The 14,534-nt window shown below is 42.8% G+C and overlaps 1 protein-coding gene across 4 annotated transcripts in view; it reads left to right on the top strand.

The window, feature by feature from the left end:
* RBM33 (RNA binding motif protein 33) overlaps positions 1–14,534 on the top strand; it is a 667,388-nt gene that overhangs the window by 541,417 nt on the left and 111,437 nt on the right. For all 4 annotated transcript variants that reach the window (XR_013601648.1, XR_013601647.1, XM_078663257.1 and 1 more), the window contains exon 17: positions 1,687–1,875. Coding sequence is in view for 2 of the 4 variants with exons in the window: in XM_078663257.1 (XP_078519383.1) it covers positions 1,687–1,875 (189 nt within the window). In the remaining 2 variants the exon portion in view is untranslated. The remainder of the gene's footprint in view (positions 1–1,686; positions 1,876–14,534) is intronic.

The following is a 14,534-nucleotide window of genomic DNA, read 5'->3' on the forward strand; positions in this document are numbered from 1 at the left end:
AACTGCACCCCTACAGTGAAAGAGTCCTTAACATTTACACAGATTCACAGCTCCCTTACAGCTGGTTCCTCGGTTCAGACCTGCTTCAAGTTTGTGGGTGCCTCTGTGGGCGCAAGGAGAGGACGAAAAACACTTGTGAGTGAGTTATTTCAAGACATCTTTACTCTGCGCTTAAGAGCTGTCTCTGAACACGGAGAGAATCCTCTTTCTCCTCCTCTGTCTAATCTCTGGCAGGGTTTTACAGTTTCTTCCTCTGTGTGTGGTTTGTGGAACTGAGTCCAGCTGCAGAAGCTCCATCACGCTGGCCGACTTCCGAGCCCCATCTGTGGCAGAAGAACTTGGTGCGTGTTTTGAGAGAGCAAGTTCAGAGCAGCCAGTGACAGTAACCTCTAAAAACTGTAGCCACTGAGGGATCAGTTTTTGCCTGCTTGGGCATGCCCACATCCCGGGCGCCTGGCACTACAAGGAACTGCAGCAATTCTTCAGTGTCCCCAGCAGATCCAAAGAGAAAGGGCCGAACATAAGGTCAGTGGTCCCTTACAAATAATAATGCTTAATCAATAAATATAGACAAAGTCGTTGCTATATTTGAAAGCGACATACCCAGCCGGGCAGAGGTCTTGGTATTTACTTTTCAGTCAATGTAAAACATGAATAACACACAATATACAAGACAGGGCACAAGCCTGTACCCAGTCAATCACACAAGAAATATCAGGACAGGGAACAATTAAAGGGAACAAACAAAAGGGCTTAGGCAAGAGCTTAATGTTCTGTAAACTTGTTAATCGCACAGTTTTGATTATAAAACAGAACAATATTGACACCTTCACACTTTTAAAGGGCAAATAAATCATTCCATGTGTGTAAGGTGCTCATAGTTGTCGACGGCGTTTCGATCCGTTTGACACATTCTACGGATCTCATCAGGACATTTAATGTATGCCTAATAGTAAAGCAGCCTCATTTGCCAAAAGGGAGGAAGGGAAGGAAAATACCAAAAGACATCCGTAAGGACAATTCGGAAAGGACGCATGTATACAAAGCGTGAATTTTGTGGGCATACACTCTGTGGGAGGAAGGTTCGAGTGCGACAGGCTGATATCAAGTACTGAACAAAGGATACCTAAACACATGCAAGAAAACGAAATTGAGGTCAGTGTCACAGTATCACTCAGAGCAACAGCAGTGCAGACATTAGTGAGCAGGATTGTCCGAGAACACATGTGAACCCACCATCTCTGCCATCATGTCTATGAAAATAGCCAGTTAGCACAGCGTGCAGTGAGACCGTGCCTGTGAATTACGCCGTCATCCTCACCTCTGTAATCTGTTCTTCACCTTTCTGTATTTTTTCCCAAAACATCTTTCTTCAATAGCATCTCTTTTTTTCTCCTAAACCTCTCCCTATTGTGTTCACCCTAGTCCGTTTCCTTCCATCTGTTCTTTTCAGATAAAATGGAAGTTTTTGTAACTATTTTTGCATTTGAAAATTGTAGATTGCATGGTTTTAAAAGGGCCTTTGAAATAACTTGGCAAATGACCTAAAAGTGTTAGTTTGAGTTGAAATGGATTGATTTAAAATGTCAATGACTTAGGAAAGACAGAAAACAGGTTTTTTACTTTCCCTAGTTGAAATCTCAGTTTCCATAAGGTGTGTTTAAGTGTGCTTCTTGCTGTTGTTAGGTCCTTATGCGTGGAAGAGGCAGAGGAACAGCAAACCAGATGGGCAGAGGACGTATGATGCCAAATACAAAAAACCTGCGCGTGGTGGAGTGCAAACCGCAGCCATGTACTGTGTCAGTTGAAGGACTTTCTTCATCAACCACTGATTTCCAGCTTCAAAGCCTGTTGATGTCTGTAGGACCCATTGAGGTAGGTTGCATTTTTCTCACTTGATTGTCAAATGCTACTATTTATCTGTAGGAAACCACCTTTTGCACACTTCAGGGTTACATCTGTAAGCAGTTTAAAAAAAAAAGTTGTTATTTTTTTTTATAAATCCATGCTGACATAGCCTTATTTGGCGTAAAACGTTAAGTAGTGAGGAATTTAGTTGGAGACCTATAATCTTGAGTGGTTTATGTATTTAAAACAAAATTAGGCATAATCAAAGTTCAAATGGATAAACAAATGACAACCGAATAAAAGAAAAACACAATTAACCTTACATCTTAACAAGAAACTGCAATGTATTGAACATTCCTGTTCATGTGTTTGACCTTAGCTATTGTGACATTTCCGTAACAATAATCTCCATTTAATTAGTTAAGCTATTACCATTTGACCAGTCTATTTTCATAAAAATAAACATTTAGCTGACAGATCACCCACATTGGGAAATTGCTACAAGTAGGCTGCCTCATTGTATCGCTGTATCGGACCCCTCAAAGTGGCTAGAAGTAAAGCAAGATGTGTGAATTTGCATTTCACATTAATTTGCTCTGGCGTAAGACCTTGCAAACATGTTACAGGGTTATTCAGACCAGTTTTGCCTATTGGTTCAAATGACGTTGACATACGGGCATTCCAGTAGTCTAATTTCTGAGCCTATCTATACAAATATGTAACTGTATTTGAATCACACACACCCCCAAACACACACACAAACACACATCTAGGACAAGTTCTCAATATATTGGGCTTGATTATAATGGCATGGCAGCTTCATTCTCACAAGCAATTCTTTTAGAAATCCGAAGCATATTTTCCACATTGTAAAAGGTGCTGGAGTCGCAAGCTATTTGTTGATTTAACATTGAGTCTTTCAAACATGACTGTTCATTGCATTATTTTAAGAAATGCTACTTTGATATAGAGCCAGTTAATCTGCATGCGAGTTAGCTTTGGAGAACTGTTTCATAAGGCGGCTGCTTAGGCAAACCGAATGCTCTGCTAAGTTGGGGACACCACCAATCGAGCAGAGCTTATCTGAAAGTCCAGGGAAATGCTTGAAAAACAATTGCAAACCCTTTCCTGCTACTATTCTATTAGGATGGCTAATGCACAAGCACATATGCATATTTGTTCCTTTTCTCTATGCGCATGAACAATTGCTGTAAAATAATGTTTTTCACTAACCTAGCCATACTAATGTGGAATTGTTTTTCCCTGTTCATGGATGAAAATTGCCCAAGAATCCTCGATTAAAAAAAAATAATAATAAATTGTATTGTTTTTGCTACATAATCATCTTTGTGTGTTTTGAGCCTGGAGGGCCCATATCCTTTTGGAACCAACTAAGGCGGATTTCCCTCACCACATCCAGCATTTACACCTGAGACAGTACTGCAGTGACATGGGGTGCAATAATTCGACAGTGTACTAGTGCTGGGCCATTGTGGATTATCGGACTTTAAGGAGCAGAGTAAATTTCAAATTAAAAGGATGATATCAAGCAATAACTTGCAAAAAGTGTAGTGAAGGCAGCATGACCTTCTGAGCAACATATTTGGAGCTGTGCTGCTTGGTATTCACGATTCTGCATTGTAGGATTTGTATTGATAGTCATAAACGCTTGAATGCCTCTTTGCTGCTTGTGTAGAACCGGGGCATATTAACATAATGTATTGTTCGTAAAATATATCACATGAGAGAAAAAAATGCTGTCTGAAGGACCTACATTGTAAACCGAGTAAAAAGAGTCATATTTAACAATTTTAGGTGATTCCCCTCTCATGATGCACTGTACTGGCAATTTGCCTCACTCAGTCAGTTCTTTTTTCCAGCCACTGTGAGAAAACTCTGAGCAAATTAGTTTTTTACTTCAGAATTTTTTCTCAAATATATATATTTTATTCTAGACTGTTTTGGGTCTTGCCTGAGCATGTTGCTTGTGAGACATTTTGTTAATTTATAGGGGGCTTAGAGTCCGTCAATGACTTAAATTTGTTGGCTTATAATCACTCATTTCTTTGCATCTCATTAGTCAGCGCGTGCCAAGTTCCCCTTCGTGTGTTTCTCCTCCCTAGAGCACGTACCAAGTGCTGCTGTCTTCCGTTGCCCAAAGTCCTTTCACTGTTGGGTGCTTTTGGAGATACATTTTTTCTAACTTTAGTTGCAGCACTCAATATGAGTGCATGTGTTTGAAGGACGTATCCCCTCAATGCTGTGATGTTTGTCCCTGTCCCTCCAACATTTTATTGTTGCCTGCTCTGTACCTCCCACATGATACTGCATTCCGTTGGAGTTGCTTTTCCTTGTCCCTCCCGGCCCTTCTGCATTCTGTTTTGTTTGCCCCTGTCCGTCTCCCCTGCCCCATATGTATCAATTATAAGTCATATATTAACCTCAAGCATGTTCAAAGGCTGTTGGAATAGGTCTAATCTCTTCCCTTCAGTATCCAGTTTATTCCTTGATGGCTATTTGGCTTATCTGTTGGACCACATTTATAGATGGGCTAAAGGATTGACCCTTGCCAGTCATGATGTTCAAAAAGAGCGGAGTCCAGACTCTACCCAACAAGCCAGATATCCTTTCAAATCCTTAATGAGGAGGTTATTTGGGTTGGGTGGGGGGGAGAGGGGGAAGGTGGGCAGGGGGGTGTATGAAGGCTTACTTGATCTTATGACGATTCCCAATCACCGAAAATGCTGTGAACTCCTTATAGAGCCCCACCTGCCCAAGCAAAAATATGCTCCTTTACAGTAGGAGTAGAGATCAAAACTATAGGGGTTCCAAATTCCTAAGTATTATTATTATTTGCGATTCAGTTTGTCTAGTGTGCTTTAATCCTTTGCATAAAAGCACAGAACGTGTTTTTTTAACATTAAAAACATTTAACTGTTTACTAAAATTTCCATGACATTGACTTGGTCATGGTGCACACCCCCTGAGCTAAGTTGACATGTAATTTCAAACATAGTTATTTTAAAGCTGTTTGGTTGAAAACAATGTTTATCTGTCAAAAAACATGCCGATTTTGGGAATTAGCTCCCATTACTTGTTGGAAGATGCTACTTCTTGAAATGTATCCACAGAGCTGCTTGGCCTTGGTGTTTGCCTCTTATTAGGACTTTAAATTAATTGAAAGACCTCTTAGAAATGTTGTAACTTTAAGGTACGTTGTCCAAAAGGGCCAGATGCTTTAAGAGCTTGTGAACATTATGTTTATAGTGCTGGCTTTAAGTCAATTGGTTTCCTGATCGAAAACGTCTTGGAAGTATTAAGTAAATTCCCACAATTGGGGAATTCTGCTCTTTATTCTAACTGCACTTCCCTGGGAGAGTACTGGTGTACGTGATAAACTCACAGGTACACAGTTTGTTCCTTCGCACTCAGTGAAATGAAAGTTCCACGTATCCAAAGTTGCCTGCACAAATCTTACTTACTCTATCTGCCATTTTCGGAATTAGCATCAAATTGTAAAGCGACCTCTTCATCCTGTTGGCCTAAGGACAACTGGATATTTCCCATCTTTCTGTGCTGAGACATATAAATCTTGTTCATTTCAAGTTTTCCGTTTTTTGAAAGATTGCATAAAGGTCATACATTCTAACCCAGACAGTCCTCACCTTTAGAAAATTCCCCAATTAGCAGACTGGTTTCCATAACATAACTCCTGCACACTGCTAGGTGGCGTTTTGCATTTCAGTGTTGCCCTTCATTCTGTCCTGGAAGTTAGGGAGCGAAACCTCATATAAGTGCCATATCCTGCCTAAGACTTATTTTCTCTCCTTCATGCGTAGCTCAAAGCTCCACTCCCTTTCGTTAGTTGACAGATGCTTTCACAATTCTTTCCACTGTGCAAGGAAACGATGTCCTCACCGAAGCTGCAAGGTTGAAACTGTGCCATGATTGTGAGAAGCGAATGTCAGTGACAAACCCACACAAGGTTCATGTCTGGTGTTAGGGCTCATGGCACAAATCCAAGTAGTGTTCCCAAAGGCATCAGAAATTGATCCAGAACTGTTGAAGCAAAGCTGTACATTGCTGACCACTGAGTCCTCGCTTAAGTCCCGTTCTAAATCGAGGGTGCTGACTCATTTCCACTCTCGAGTCCTCTCCCTCGACAGGTCCTCTTTGTGGTTGAAGTCATCTGGTATGTCCAAATCCAAAAAGAAATGTAAAATGTTAAAGCTGGTCTTGACTCCATTCCACCAGTACCTGTCCAAAGAGAAGTGAGGATGGCGCCAAGGTGTGCTAACCGATCTTGCTCCTGCTCACCGATCTCGTAGCTCATTCCTCAGCTGGTACCCTTGCGGGCCAAAATTCCCTGGTCAGCAAAGACATAGCAGGAGGTTGAGGCCTTTAAGAAGGCCATGCTGTGGATTCTCTGCACTCTTCTGGCTCCCTCTACCAACTTTTCGGGCCCCAAAGATCCACACAACCCTCCAGTCGATTGGTCTGTGGCATATATGACTTTGACCCAGTCTGTGGTCCTTAAACCCACCTATTGTTCTGGGCCATGTCTGGTGCTGACCTACATTCCAGCTCCAAGATCTGCGCCAAACTCTTCTCCACCAAAGCTGGCTCCGGCAGTCAAGCCCCAAGTCAGACTTTGACCTGCATTATCCGTGATGGAGGTCACTCCTCGAATCCACTCCAGTGCACTCAATTCAATTATGCTTTGATTTTGACAAACAAATTCTCTTCTTCGTTCCTCAGAGGCTTAATTACCTTTTTAGTTCTGACTCTGATCACCCTAACAATGATAATGGTGATGATTTACCCCCACACTACAATGATGTTAGTGATATTATTTACATGGACTTTTAAGAGGTCAGTGAACTGGACTCCTCCACGGACACAGGGTTGCTGCCACCCTTTGAACTGACATCGGAGGAAAAGTGCATCCTTCACTGTGCAGGTTAGCTCTGCAGATGATATCCTGGACCTACAGCTACCTTTTTTGGAAGTCATGGCAAATGTCCTTACAGATGATTTGTGCCTGGGGGCCAGCCTCACATGAGCCCTTACTTACATTTTATGGAGCACTGACTGACACCTTTGTGTGTACTTGGGCAAAGCCCTTCTCTTGCCTATAAGCGAACAGGCAGGTGGTCAGGAGCCATAGTCTGGTGTCCCGGACTTTCTTATGCAGTACCTGACTCCTGAGATTTTGGTAGTTGCAACGTCTACCAGGAAAGTTAACCTAATTCATTCTCTACAACTGCTCCTGAAAGGGGATTGCGGCATTCAGAACTTGAATGGTTTCCTCTACTTGTATGGTATGGAGATCTGTGAATCCAGTGTGTCTGATAGGCCAATATGTGCACGTCCTCTGGGACATGGCTAATGAGAACTTACTAGAATCCCAGATGAGTTTTGGGCCTCTTAGGCGCAAACCATTCAGGAAGCAGCAAAGTATGCCATTATGGATTGCATGAATATGACTGACTGATCAGGACGCTCAGTTGCCACTAATGCGGTTGCTCTGCTGCCATGGATGTTGCTTTTGATGGTTGCCGCTTCTTGGGCAAAAAGGCTGATTCTTCCCTCAAGCACTTTGAGGAAAGCAGACTCCTAGTGCATTTCTTGGGCCTTTTTATCACTGCCTAGAATTGTCTTCAGCAATTCCAACCCTTTCTAGGATTCTCTACAGGCCCTCTGCCAGATCAGAAGTCACCTTAGTCCTTTTGAAGCAGAGGACTGGGATCAGACGGGTATTGGGAAGGTCACCAGGGGCACCGTTCTACTCAATCCTCTGCCCCACAGCATCGGCCTCTAAACAGCTTTGATTTGCCCACACTGTAAGAGGCCAGAACAGACCTTTTCTTCCAGTGTAGCAGGCCATCACATCATCCTGAAAATGCCATGCCGTTCCTTTCCAACCCACCCTAACTACGTTTTACATTAGAGCAGCTTTCAGAGGAGCACCTATCCATCATGCTGCAAGAGGTGCAACCTCTGTAGGCCAGAAGGGCCATTCAGAGTGTACCAGCCGCAGAAGTAGCAAAAGGTTTCTGCTCTTGCTATTTCCTCATGCCAGGGGATGGATACATTTGTCCTGTTGTGGATCTTCGTCCTCTGAATGCCTTCCTCTCAAATGGCAAATTCAAAATGCTTACTATAGCCCAAGTTCTGCATGTTAGCCTTGGACCTGCTGGATGTGTACTTTCATATGCCCGCTGTGCAGACTCACAGGCAGGCTGTTGTAGACAGGCTTACCACACTCAGTCCTAGACCACCTCCTGGCAATGTTTGGGGTTCTCCATCAATGAGTGGAAGTCTCACCTGACTCCTTCACAGCAATTTCCTTTTATAAGAGCTATTCTGGACATAGTGCAGTCCAGGGCCTTTCCTCCATTGCAACAAGTCCAGGACATTCATTTTATAAATCTGATGTTTTAGCCTTAGTCTTGGATCTCAGTAAGAGCAAGTCTGACACTTCTGGTCTGTTGGCATCATGCTTGTCCCCTTCTCAAATGCGGGCTCTGCAGTAGTATCAGAAGTCTCTGTGGGTCCAGCACTAAGGATACGTGTTGGATGCCCTTCAGGTTTTGGAGGAGAAAATACACAATCTCAGGTGATGGCTGCCCGATTGCAACTTGACCAGTGGCAGACTCCTCTCTCTTATCCACCCCGAGCTGGCTGTGGTGATGTATGCGCCCCGGCTGGGACAGTCACCCGGGAAAGGACAACATCACAGAACTCTGGTCTCTGGCAGAAACCCAGCACCACATAAATCTGTTGCAGCTGTGGGCCGTCCTGCGGTTCAGGACGTAAGGCTGGTTAAGGTTCTCACAGGCAACACAATCACCATATGTTACTGCAACAAGCTAGGTGTAGTGGGCGGTCCTTTGCCCTAAGTTATTGTACCTTTGAAGTTTACTACCTCTGAAGTTTACAGGGGCGTCAGGGCATTTCCTTGACGTGAACCACCTAGTGGGATCTTTGAATGCCAGGAAGAACAAGCACAAACGATGGATCACTAATGTTGGTTGCATCCCTAGGTGACATGGGACATCTTCTGGGGAGAGCCGGGCTGCATCTTTTTGCAACCATCAAATGTGCTGTGTCAAGACATCTGCACATTAGGAGTTTCCCAGCACGCTCTTTCTGGGAGACTCATCCAGGCCTGAATGGAGCACAGGACTCCTGTATGCATTTCAGCCACTTCTCTCCTGCCCAGAGTTTTGAAGAAAATCAAGACTGACTGGGCTGAAGTCATCATGTTCCAGTCCAGAACCAATAGTAGAGTGTAGTACCCAGAACTTCTACGCATGAGCATTTGTCCTCGGATCTGGCTACCGATGTGGAAGGATCTTCTTTTGCAGCAGCACAGCAAAGTTCTGCAACCAAACCTGTGCCATCTGTACCTCCATTCTTGGGGAGTGAGTGGCAGCAGTTGCCTACAATCAATCAAGTCCATCTACGCTGCGACAGATTTGTGGCCTGGTATGAAGTCTGCAACACATATCTCTTACAAGACTAATGGTTAGATTCCCTACTATGTATTTTATCTTTGTCACCGCAAGGTTTTGCAGTGGAAGCTCTTGAAGGTTTTTATTAGCCCTTTTGGCTTTTGCCGAACCCACCAACCATCCTTGCTCAAACCACCTGTTGTGTTGCGTTTTAATAAAGGTTTGACACATGTTCCTTTTCAAACCATCTAGTGTGCAAAAGTGGAATTTTAGTTTGGTCCTACCTTTTCTTATGTGTACCTCCTTTGAGGCCGTTCATAGTTGCTTGTTGCGCTCTCTCACTCTCAAAACATGTCTGCAACCGCCCTAAACCACTTTTTTCTCAAATATGCTGGTGTTGAGGGCCAGGGTTGTCCTCTTGATCAAGTTCTCACTTTGGCCTATCCATCACCCTCCCAAAGTTCTTTGCTCCACCTCATCCCTTAAGAGGAGTGTTTCCTCCAAGTGAATCCTGAGAGAGCTTTGAGCTTTTATGCAGATTGCAATAAGGACCATTGGGTGGGCAGTCAGTAACTTGTGGGATTCTTAGGAGCAAAGAAAGGCAAGGTGGTGGCAAAAAGCACTTGTGTCACGGTGGACAGTTCTCTACATTAGGACCTGCTACACTGTGGCGAAGACGTAGCCTCCAGAAGGTGCGCACTGGTAAGTGTTTCAGGTTTGTTAATCAAACTACCGTGTTTGTTCAATGCTCAACTCCCCTTGGTCCACCGCTACTAGGCCACAGTCCTTATATAATCCTCAGCTCATGGAAAGGAGCGTTTTTCGTTCTCTAATGTAATCAATCAATTTATTGTATCCAGTAAGAATCCAGTCTGTAGGCGAGCTTTATTTGTATAAAAGTTCTGTAGTTTATTTGTAGACTTACATTTTTCCAAAAACTCAATCCAAGAAATAGTATGACATAAATTACATCAGCCTACGTGTTGCGTCCGAACTTGGACGTCATCAGGGCTAGTAAAAAAGAAAGAATATGCATATCAATTTTGACACCTGTACTTATTCCATAAATCATCTTTATCATTACAAATAACATCATAACGTAACAATAACTGAAAAAGCCTGCCCATATCCAATCTTAAAAAAATTCTTTAGCCCTGGATGTTACTTAATTTTGTGAAACATCATGTCGTCATATCATGTGTCTCATGACAATATACATTCCCCTCCATTTATTGGTGTTATGATAATCCTCGTTTAGAATTCCTGATCTTTCCCATTGTCTTCATGTTTTAACACCATTCCTGTGAGCCCCGGGTCCCCTTCACTCTTCTTAGATAATATATAGAATAACTGAGACATAACTATACGTATGCATTGTCAATTCTTTCCACATAAGAATTCCTCAGTTGTTCTTCTCTTCCCATTCCTGGGGGATTATTCCTATAAAAAATAAATATATGTGCAAATTTTTGCCCTTCGTGGAATCGTCCCACTTCATCACATTCGCACCCATTCATTAAATATAAATTGAAGAGACAGCAGCCCCTGATTTACCCATGGGTGCCTGCTTATCTGTCTTCTATTCTACCACAATGCTTCAACAATACTTATTACAGAAATTATTATTCAAAATTATATTAACAGACTTTCTTTACCAGTCCATGCCACCTGACTTGCAACAATTGAAATCAAATCACTGGGAACCTCGTATTTATTGTTTAAAAGAAAAAGAATACACCAATGCTTCCAATGTCTAGTTTCACAACAAATGTCCTTAAAGGTTAAATAACAAAATGTAAACCACCATGCCTCGCACTCAACCTCACAAGAATTCACAAAGCATGCCCCCGACAACTGGTCCTCCATAAGGCCCTATTCTCACCTCTTTAATAACGTTTTTCCATTCTGAGCGTCAGTGACTCAGCCGGTCTGATAAATCCTGCTGGTCTCAATTTAAATGCATCAAGGACCAATCCGATTCAGGTATTAGAATACACCTTATTAGCATCGAGAAGGGCTGAGGTCTCCTTCCACGAAGGCCAAGGATACCACCACTGCATTTGCGCACACAATACCTGTTTTAGACATCTGCTAGGCCACAGCATGGATGTCAGTGCATTGATTAGTGAAGCCCGATCAGACTGAAAGGGCATTTAACCTATTTGGTCCAATAGAACTTTTTAATTTAAGCCCACTCCACATACCATCCACTTTTGGGAGGTACTGGTTTAGTATCTATTCTACTGGTGAAGAATCTGCAGTTAGGGATATATATCTGAAGAAAAAGTTACTTAGGCTCAGTAATGCTCTTTATGGTGGAGACACTATCTAACCGCAGATTCCTTATTGCCCTCCAACCTCCCCATTCTGTGTTGTGGTCTTCTCTTGTTTTCTAAAATATTCCAAACTGGAGATCTGCACACTGGTAACTGATTGTTTTTGTGCTCCATGTCCGAGGGTGCAGAAGGAGTCAAGCGAGAAACTGACTTAGCTTTGCAGGGGTGGTGCTTATATGCGTCTCTGCTCCATCACTTCTCGGGTGGAATGAGGTCAACATGGAGCTTAACAATGCTACCTAGTGGCACACAGAAGAAATGCCGTGAAAACGTCGAAATACAGTCTGGCACCTGCAGAATGTTCTAAATGTGATGCAGTGGCAGTTTGAGTGCCACTAGAAAAAGTGTTACCATAGGTAAGTAACTTGTTCATCGAATTCCATAGCATTTTCCCGTGGAATTTCAAATCATATTTCACTTGATCATACATGGATCTTAAAATGGCCGCTGCTTTTCACCATTTTCTTTTCTCAAGGAAATGTTGATGTGTCAGAGGAAAAATGGATTTGCCAAGCTGATATAAAAACCCAATTATAAAAAGGAGAAACTGAATTGTTCATCAGAAATAACACCGAAGAAGGATCTCTGCAGAAGCTCCAACTTTCCCACAAATTATTTGGCTGCTGTGGTTGGTGCCTTTTGTAGTCTTCGTAAGAAACCAGAATATTCCAGTGGAAAGCCTACAAGATATGGGATTAATGATAATGCCTTTAAAATGTGAACAATGCTACATTACCCTGATATTAGATACCCCATTGTTCTATGTCTCCAGTTGTGTTCGCTACGCGATTGTCTCCTTCTGTTTCAGTTCTATTAAAATAGGAATTGTATTATAAGTTGAGATAGAAATCTAGTATGCATATTATCACTGTTTTCTTCCCGTCCCACAATTGGCTTAGTGGTGCTTTTGGTTGGCCATCCTAAAGCGTTCTACATGTCCTGCTAAAGCCCGCCTCCTTGGCTCCTCCTGTTGCTCGTGGAACGGATCTATTGTTTGTAGTAGTACTGTGAAAGGTCTACTGTATAGGGCACAGTACCCTGTTAACAATCCTTGTGCGAGTGCCAAGCACTTAGTGCTGCACACCACCTCAGATTGAATTAGCCTTACATTTCAGTGTCTCCCTGGCCACTCGGAAAAAAACACTCCTCGCTGAGCATTGCGGTGTGTCCTTTGCCATGTTTTCACCACACTCCACGCTAACCACATCCAACTCTTTTCTTCTGTCCACATCACAAAGCAGCCGATTGAAAGGGTCACCGCTTATTTACTACAAATGCGTGCACTTCGCCCTGTAACCTGGCTTGGCAGCGAGAAGTAAAAAAAAAAAAAATACCCTGAAGACATGCCACATAGCTTGAAACCAACAAAGATTTGGGAGGCCATGCGTCTTTCTTTTATTATTTGAAATTCGATGATGTTTGCTCTATTTTTAATGTATTGCAGAGTAAAAATGATTGGGGTGTATGTTATAGGATACCACAGTATCTAATCGGTTTGAAGTTACATTAGGCACAGGTTCGCAATTGTACTTATGCCCATTATACCGTTGTTAATAACGTTTGTGAGCGTTTATTTTATTTGTTTGAAAGGGGTAATCGCACAAAGAAACTGCAAATGTGCCTTTACTGCTACTTCGTCCGACTTTCATTCTTGGGAACCAGGGTATTGGCTTGGTTCGTGGTTTAACATCCTGTGCTTTTGGTTAAATAATTTTATGGCTTCGTGCCTAAAAAAACAAGCATTTGCAATGCTATAGGTCTCGCATTTGGGAGAGTTTGAGCTATTTGTATTATAAATGACCACTTTGTACGTATTACGTATAGTCGTTGATTCCTGCTTGCTTTGCCTTGCTTCTCGTAAGCAATGACTATAAGTACAAGATGCGTGTTTGCGCACCGCTTGCAGGTTTTTAAAACATATAAATAAAAGGCATTGTCATTTACAATGCCAATAGCTTAAACTCTCGCAAATGCGAGACCTATTGCTTTGCAAATGCTTGTTCTCATATGCCGACTTTCATCTCGCAGATTCCCTCTGTGGAATGGAGAGTGGCCCCCGTTAGCTTGGTGTAATAAATATACTTGTTTAGCCCTTCTTCAATTTAGAGCTCTGTCATGATTACACGAGTTACAGCAAGACATCTTCGTGTTGCAAATGTATGTTTGAGTAGCAACTATTCCTGGCGGGGGTTAGTACGACTATCACCATAAAGGATGAAGCGAAAATTCAAGTCTCAGAATCCTAAGTGCTATTTATTAGCTAAACAGTATGAATTGCCTGAACAGCAAGCACGTGGCATCAAAGTCTGTTATGACTACACTCTACCCCAGTCATTGGAGCAGATGTTTTGCTGGTCACGCTGACATAGCCACACCTGAACAATGGCTGCAGAATGACGCATCTCGCAGATGAATCTGACACAAACAGTGTGAGTTCTCAGCATCTGTGGCCTTGTTGCCAGGAACAAGTAAAGATCCTGGCAAATAATAAGCCAAGCCCTGCCACTGAGTACTAATGCTCATACCATTCCGGGCTGAAATGTTGCTGAATCGAATTTGCTCTGGTTCGTCTGTCTTGGTAAGCGCCCTTGATCTTGGTGCCGGCCGTCAGTACCCATGGGGTAGGGTAGGGTGTTCGGGCATAGAACTGGCTGCAGTGCGTGTAGCGGATCGATGCAGATACTGAGCACCCGCTTCTCCAGCCAGCAGCCCTTATCTAAAGGAAAAGGAAGCTTCCACCGAAACGCCAGTTAGACATCCTCTGACGCCTCGTGTATGATAGCTCCATCTAAAGCACAACTTCAAAGAGCAACAAAAAAGGACTATAGAAAGGGGGCGGCCATAGAAAACACACCAATGCAATAGGTCTCACATTTGCAAGATTTTGAGCTAT

The sequence above is a fragment of the Lissotriton helveticus genome, chromosome 10, assembly GCF_964261635.1.
Source record: "Lissotriton helveticus chromosome 10, aLisHel1.1, whole genome shotgun sequence".
NCBI classification, from domain to species: domain Eukaryota; kingdom Metazoa; phylum Chordata; class Amphibia; order Caudata; family Salamandridae; genus Lissotriton; species Lissotriton helveticus.